This window comes from Notechis scutatus, chromosome 7 (assembly GCF_049901735.1).
Source record: "Notechis scutatus isolate UNSWTSFEM ecotype Mainland chromosome 7, rNotScu1.2, whole genome shotgun sequence".
NCBI lineage: Eukaryota > Metazoa > Chordata > Lepidosauria > Squamata > Elapidae > Notechis > Notechis scutatus.
Window position 1 is genome coordinate 11,181,242 of NC_142015.1, and position 7,829 is coordinate 11,189,070.

Genomic DNA, 7,829 nt, shown 5'->3' on the forward strand with positions numbered 1-7,829 from the left:
TGAAAGTGTGGACCAGCATGGAGATGGTCCTCTGTATTCTAATCCCAGTTGTGGATTATGATGAGGAGATGAAAGAATCTGTTGGGACAGTTGTGTCCATCTATGGAGGGGAGAAAAGGTTACGTCCCCGTCTTCTCAGCCAGATGTGACAACTGACTGACATTGGACCCCCGCAAGCTTAACATCAGGTTTAAGGGGATGGTGGAGAGAAACATGCAGTTGCCAAAAACTTACTGTCTTTTCTCCAGTTGTGTTGTAGAGACTAGGGACTAACGTGCATTCAACTGCTGCATTAGGACGTGATCGTAAGTTTGATTGTGTTACTTTGGGACTGTGCTGTAAAATGGATTTCTCTCCCTGAGAGAAAAGGGGGGACAGGGCAACGCTGTCACGAGGGTGTTTTCACCATCTACTGCTGTAGTGGACCCAGTCCTTCTCTCTGTTGCTTGGGTTTTGCGCATGGATTTGCGAGAAAAACAGAGCTTGCCAGTTCAACCAAGTCAGTTAAATCTGCAGTAGAGGCTGAACTCATATAACATTTCTGCGTCTCAGCGTAGGGCTCAATCTCGGGATCAGTTAGTACGGGGCGACTATGCTTCGAGCATTGAATAAAGTCAGCCAATGGCATAATTCAGTAGCCAGGGGAGGCAATGCGGGGCGTCCAAAGAGAGCCAGGGAGAGGAATCCTCCCGCCCGGGTCGTCGCTTGGTCACGGATAGGTGGCCAAGGTGGAAGCTCGCTGCAGTTTCGGTGGAATCTTCCCACGCACTGAAACTTCCGATTTTATCGGACGGTGAGGGGAGGGAGAGAGGCAAAAAAGGCAATTGATCTGGTGGGTGGGGGGAGCAGAAAGGGAGCGATTGCGCGGAATTAGAGGTGATACTTAGCCGGCCAGACGCTTCCCGCTAGTGCGGGAACTTGACCTGGGAAAGCCGGTGGATTTGAAGTCGGAAGTTCTGCGGGGACCCACCCAGCCCTTACTGCAACCGCCTTTCCCGCTTTACGAGAATCATGAAGGGCAAACGGTAGATGGCCCTGGCACGGAACCTCCCCCCTCCCCAGTCAATGCCATGCTCCCCACACCCAACCCTAAATGTGCTGGGCTAAAGGGAGCGGAGGAGAGACCGCGAGGGCGGCCAAGCTACAGCCCTTCCACCTTCACCCCCAACCCGCCTGGCCTTTGATGGGACCTGTCCTAGAAGGCTGGCCCAACGATAAGCGGGCGCCGAAGAGAGTCGCAAGTATAAAACGAATTTTCAGGGCTGGAGAAGAGGCTTTGGCTGAGCGGCGGACCCCGATTTCAAAAAGGCCGGGTGAATGGTGCCGCTCTTCCTCCACCCGCTCCCGCCACCCCCGACCTTGGAGAGGTGTCAGGAAGCCCAGGGACCGAGGACGGGCGCCGGGGCTGATTGAAAGAAGGGACGACCGCCGCCAATGTCATTACTTTGGACGGCGCGTCGGTTCGGATGGGCCGGAGAGGCTAAGGCGAGGCGTAACTTCATTCTGCCATTGGACCTTCCGGCTTGAATTGCCCCGAAGAGCGAGCCTCGACCTTTCCTGCCAAGGGAAGGGGGAGGAAGAAGAGTTCTGCAGGCTGGGAGGGTCGGGACGAGATGGCTCAATTTGCGCCGAGGATGAAAGAGGCTTTGCACGAAGCAAGTCAAAAGCTCTTGCAAGGCGGTAGAGCGAGCGGCTTTCCTGCTGCGGAAGGGAGGAAAAAAGGCCCGGGAGAGCAGAGACCAACGCCCGTGTCCCGCCCCTGGGTCCTGCGCCTTTAAGAACTCCTCCTCTGAGCAGTGCCCACCGAGGGGAGGGCGGTGCTGCCCCTCCGAGGCGCCTTCAGTCTTCCCCCGAGCATGGGCTGGGCTGCGGAGCCTTAAGCGGCGGCCGGGGGTCCCGTGCGCCTGGAGAGCGCACTCCCGCCGCGATTCCCGCGGAGAGCTGCTTCGGCCGACTCCAGGCGTCCAGAGGGCGGCAAAGCAGGTTCGTTCCCCTCCCAGCCTGCCCTCTCTGCCATGGCTCCCCCGTGGCCGCCCAACGGGACGTGGCCGGGGGCGCCGGAGCAAGCGGGTTTGGGGGCCAACGGCACCAATTGCCCTGGGGCGGAAAGCAGCCTCAGCCGGCAGGGGGCGCTCGGAGCTGCCCTCAGCCTGGCCGTGCTGGTGACGGTGGCCGGCAACCTGCTGGTGGTGGTGGCCATTGCTAAGACCCCCCGCCTGCAGACCATGACCAACATCTTCATCACTTCTCTAGCCTGCGCTGACCTCATCATGGGGCTCTTGGTGGTGCCTCCAGGGGCCACCCTGGTCCTAAGCGGCTGCTGGTTGTACGGCACTACTGTCTGTGAGCTGTGGACCTCGCTGGATGTGCTGTGTGTCACGGCCAGCATCGAGACCCTGTGTGTCATTGCGGTGGACCGATACTTGGCTATCACAGCCCCACTGAAGTATGAGATGCTGATGACCAAGAGCCGAGCACGGGGAGTGGTCTGCCTGGTGTGGGCCGTGGCCGCCTTCATCTCCTTCTTGCCCATCATGAACCACTGGTGGCGGGATGGGGCGGATGTGGAAGCCCTGAGCTGTTACCAGGATCCTCTATGCTGTGACTTTGTCACCAACATGCCCTATGCCATCTTGTCTTCCATCATCTCTTTCTACGTGCCGCTGTTGGTCATGATTTTTGTCTATGCCCGGGTCTTTGCCATCGCTACCAGGCAACTTCATGTCATTGAGAAGGACAAGGGGAGGTTCCTTCAGGATGCATCCAAAGGCTTCCGCCGCAGGAGGCCCTCCCGTCTCCTGCTTGCCATCAAAGAGCACAAAGCCCTGAAGACTTTGGGCATCATCATTGGTGTCTTCACTCTCTGTTGGCTGCCCTTCTTTGTGGCCAACATCATCAAGGTCTTTGCAAGATCCTTCGTCCCTGACCCGCTTTTTCGCTTCTTCAACTGGCTGGGCTATGTCAACTCGGCTTTCAACCCCATCATCTACTGCCGCAGTCCTGACTTCAGGTGTGCTTTCAAAAAACTCTTACGTTGCCCAAGGAGACCTGATTCCCAGCTTCATGCTTTCTCCAAGGACCTGCAGAGATGCCTATGTGCCTTCAGCTCCCGGGAGAGCAAGTCCATTGCTACAGTTTCCAGAGAGGAGGAAGAGGAGGAGGACTTGGGCACTGGTAGCACTAGCAGTGCTTCCAGTAACAGGACCGAGGAAACAAAGCATTTGTATCTGGCCAGCAATGGGCACAATTGTACACAGCGTCCCCTGGGGGAAACCCAGCTCCAAGGCACCCAGATCACTTTGTGTCCACAGCTGGAGGAGTAGGTGTAGAGAATGATAGTGGGGATGGAAAGAGAGCTGACTAGAGAGTGAATGGCATCTGGGGGACAGGAAGAGTCCAAAATTGTTTTCTGGGAGGGTCTACATTTCTTGTCCTCTAATGTGCTACAAAGAAACTGGAAGGGTTGTGAAAATATTTCCTATGAGAATCTTTTACTTGTTTGCTTGGAAGCAAGTCTTAACTATTTTCACTGAGACGTGCTCTCTAATAAGTGTGTTCAAAAGAGGATTTGCAACTACCATAGTGAATTAATGATCAGTGAATCCTGTGGTAGCTATTTCAGTTACTGGACTGTGAACAGAGCTGATTATAACTCAGGTGCAAAACATACCTTGTATGCTGGAGCCAGAATCAAGTGGCAGGGGATAGGACATCCTAAGGGTATGATAACTGGGCTGCAGAATTCCAGATGCCTACTAGAAGCTGAAAAGAAACCCTAACTCTTTGCTGCTATGCAGTCAGGTTTCTGTTTTATTTTTATATCAGAGTTATGACAACACTAGGAAATATTTCCTTTTGACCATTAACACTCAGTGCCGATGATGCTGGCTTAGACAGATAATCTAACCCACTTTATAGTAGCTTTCATAACTGTATCTCTTTTCAGCTGAAAACTCTATTTGATTTCCTTTTCAGAAATAGACTGGTAACTTTCAGACACTCAGTAGGAGCTCATTTTTTAGTTTCTCCTTTTCAGGTGAAATACTGAGGGAGTTAAGAAGACCGTCTCCAGAAATGGCCACCCCTCTTTGTGGCTTCTGCAGAAAAATATCCTAACAATTCAGAATCCAAATATCCTAAAACATCACATTGCTCTAGTTTGAAGATTTCTCTTGTCAGGCAGTATTTCTGATGTGTGGGGAATGTTAAAGGAAAACACACTTGTCTTTTCTTATGGATTACAGACATTTGGTTTTGATTTAAGTGCTGGAATTTGACTGAACCTGCTACGCACCATATCCAATAGAATGATCAATCCGGTCCCACCTGGGTGGTGACATTTTGGTGGGCCATGAGAGCAGAAGGGTAAGGGGGAGTTGGGGGAACAACTGGAGTGGGTTGAGGGAGGCAGATGGCAGCAGACATGAAGGTTGGCATAAGGGAGAATTGTTCCAAGGCGCAAAGGATCAAAAGTTGCAATTCACAAGAATAGGATTTGCCTATATACAAGAATCTAGTCAACTAAAGTTCAGTACTAAATTGGCACCAGATAAGGGTCCATGGAATTCAAGAGGGCTTGGACTTAGAGCATTTGTGAAAATGTAATGACTCTATGCTGATGAAGCACTTAACTCTGACCCCTGCCTACTTTTCTCCTACAAGTTGGGGGAATGGCTGGAATGGGTTGGTGGGGGCAGATGGCAGCAGACATGAAGGTTGTCATACCTCAGCCTTCTCCAACTGCTACCCTCCAGATGTATGTAAAGTTCTTGTGGTTACTATTGGGCTGCATTGCCAGTGACCCTGCCCTTTAAAAACAATCCATTTAACAGGCTAAATCTTGAAAGGAAAACCTTATCAGAAGAGAAAGGGAGGAATATATTTCATTTGTATTTATTTTATTACTAGCAGCTGTAAACCTATCAAGTGACAAATGTCAAGATAGATGATAGGCTCAAGTCTTAATACACAATTCATATACTGGACTCCCAACATCCCTTTTTCTTTCCAAAGGCAAAACCTCCAATAAGTGTACCATCAACTTTTACCTTTCTCATACCCCCTCTTCTACACAGAGGTGGTATTCAGCAGGTTCTGACCAGTTCTGGAGAACCGATAGCGGAAATTTTGAGTAGTTTGGAGAACCGGTAGTGGAAATTTTGAGTAGTTCGGAATACCACCTCTGACTGGCCCTGCCCCCCTCTATTCTCTGCCTCCCGAGTCCCAGCTGATTGGCTGGGTCTTCTTTGGTTGCCCTGCCCAAGAGAATGGAGCTGGAAAGCAGATTAGTGGGGTGGGGAGGGAATGGGATTTTGCAGTAACCTTCCCCTAGAGTGGGGAGAGAATTGAGATTTTACAACATCCTTCCCCTGCCATGCCCACCAAGCCACGCCCACAGAACCGGTAGTAAAAAAATTGAATCCCACAAAACACTTCTCCCTGCTAATTTGGGTGAACAGCCTTCCCCAGAGACTGGGTCATGCAGCTTGTGAAATTCCCAGCAACCTAACAGCTTTGGAGGTAGCAGGTTGGGGAAGGCTGATTGTCCCACAGGGATGTTTGAGATCTGTCTTTCTGGAAGGAAGAATAGCTTGCCCATCTTTGCCTTACAGATACAGATAACTAGTTGAGCTGTTCCTCCACCCCACTTTGGGGAGATGGAGAAGTGACCTACCACAGCTGCCTTGGCTGCTTTTCCATTTTCCTTCACTGCCAAACCAGATTGGGAAGAAGAAAATCCAAGTTTCTCTGGCAACATCTGTTCACAACAGATCCGTCTGCTACTATGGTGTTCCTCAAAGGCAGCTGCTGCTTAGCCCAGCCTAGAAGCCAACAGACTCCTTGCATTTTGCCCCCTTTTCTGAATGGACAAATGTTGGTCTTTGGGTGGAAGACAAAATGTGTGTCTGTCTGATTTTATTTTATGTGCAGCTGAAGTTGCCTTAAACTATTGCAGTCTGGGTGTTCTCGTATTTGGTATTCTAGCCAGCTATATGCCCTCTTTCAGGATACTTTAATCCTTTCTAGCTTTCCTTTTATTTTTCTGATCTGCCATTCCTAGCATTCAATTAGCATCCCACTATGATTGCCTCTTCCTTTACTTGTTTGATGAATTTAAAGCCAGATCCAATACAGCAGTTCAGAAGAATAAGCTGCTTACAGAAAGAGAGTAGTGAAGAGATTCTAGCGACCCTCTTAAAAATAAAAATATAGAGAAAGGATATAGAAGGTTGGCACTCTTAATAGCAAACCTGGAATCTACTAACTGCAAATGCAATTGAGCAAAACTACAGTCCTGGAAATTTCAGTGGAGAAGTCAACAAGTAGTTTCAAACCAGGCTGCACAGTGAAGTAAAATATGAATTATAGATTCAGTTGTGGAGTTGGAATAAATGCAAAAATGTGTTTCATGATGGATGTTTCATATAAGCCTTGTCATGGTATTAAGCCAGACTTTATACATAAAATACATAAAAAAGAGATGTTATTATACCCCTCCTTGATCAGTACCGACACTGCTATTAAACATTCTCAACCCAGACTGCAATTTTTCAGAAGATATTCATTGACTTTAGTATAACCTTTAAAGATTTCTTTTATTTTTTGCAAAATTTGGTGCTTCACCCCTGAAGCCTATTTAGGTGCAGATTTTGGCTACTGTTTTGGGTACTTAAGGATCTCCCTTTGTCTAAAAGATCTGGAAAGAATAAGACAACTAAAATGAAAAGGTCTGCACCAGAGGCAGCCTAATTCTTTTTTTTTTTTTTGTAAATTTTATTTGAGTTTTCACAAAGAGAAAAAAAATACAAATAAAACATCTTTTTTGAAAGTAGTGAAATCCCTGGTTACATTTCTTCATACAGACACAAATTCAGATTCATGCTCATTTTTATATTCTATTCCATATCTTATTACTATTTTACATTTTCTGCATAGCTTCTCCCCTCTTTTAATTTTCTCAATTTTATTTTAATTATCTCATTTCAATTCAAATCATTGTATTTATATTTTTTGTCTGTCCTGTTTCAATTATCTATTATCTTTTCTCATTAAACAAAATTTCTCCTGTAGTTACTGATTGGAGTATGACGCCTTTATATCTTTTAAGTTTACCCATTTAACTCTTATTTAGGCTTCAATATATACCCTAAAGTTATAACATTCAATATAATACATAACTTCCATTCGGATTCTGCTTGGTACATTCTTAAAATACACACTATATTCTTAAAAAAAGAAAAAATATATAAATGTATATAATTAAAACAACACATTCCATTCCAATTCAATTCTATCATTAATATTAATATTAATTAAAGTCTTAACATCTTTAACATTACTTTTCAATTAAATATCATACTTCTATGGGAACAATTATAAGCTTTCCATAGTTAATTCCCCCCCCCTTCACTTATATTTTATAAAACATTAACTAATTAAAATGTTCCCATTCCTTCCTAATTCAATTTTCTCATTTATTTTATTTCACTTATTTTATTCACAAACATTTCACTAAATTACACTATTTTATCCCTCATTTTAATCATACATTGTTTCCAATTTTCTAAAATTATTTCTATTACTAATATAACAATACAATCTTATGTACCTTTACAGAATCCCTTTTTCAGTTAGATTTTCACCCATTATCTCTAAATAGGTCCTGTTTCTCTATATCTTGCTCCAGTCCTTTGTAACTTCTTTTCCTTTCCTTCTTCCCTCTCTTCTTCTCTCTCTCCTTTTTACCCCCTTGTCTCTCTACCTCTATTTCTCTCTTCTGTATTCCCCTTTTCTGTTGCTTTCCAGTATTATATTTATTTTTCGAATTA

General features: G+C 46.2%; 1 protein-coding gene across 1 annotated transcript; it reads left to right on the forward strand.

Moving 5' to 3' along the window:
• Positions 1-869: 869 nt before the first annotated feature.
• On the forward strand, positions 870-6,480 carry ADRB3 (adrenoceptor beta 3). The gene has a single exon (XM_026671341.2). The coding sequence runs from the start codon at positions 2,016-2,018 to the stop codon at positions 3,321-3,323; it is 1,308 nt and encodes a 435-aa protein (XP_026527126.2). The 5' UTR covers positions 870-2,015; the 3' UTR covers positions 3,324-6,480.
• Positions 6,481-7,829: the final 1,349 nt, after the last annotated feature.

Bases quoted from the DNA above. Each gene is read 5' to 3' on its own strand.
- ADRB3 (XM_026671341.2), top strand. From the start codon at position 2,016: ATGGCTCCCCCGTGGCCGCCCAACGGGACGTGGCCGGGGGCGCCGGAG.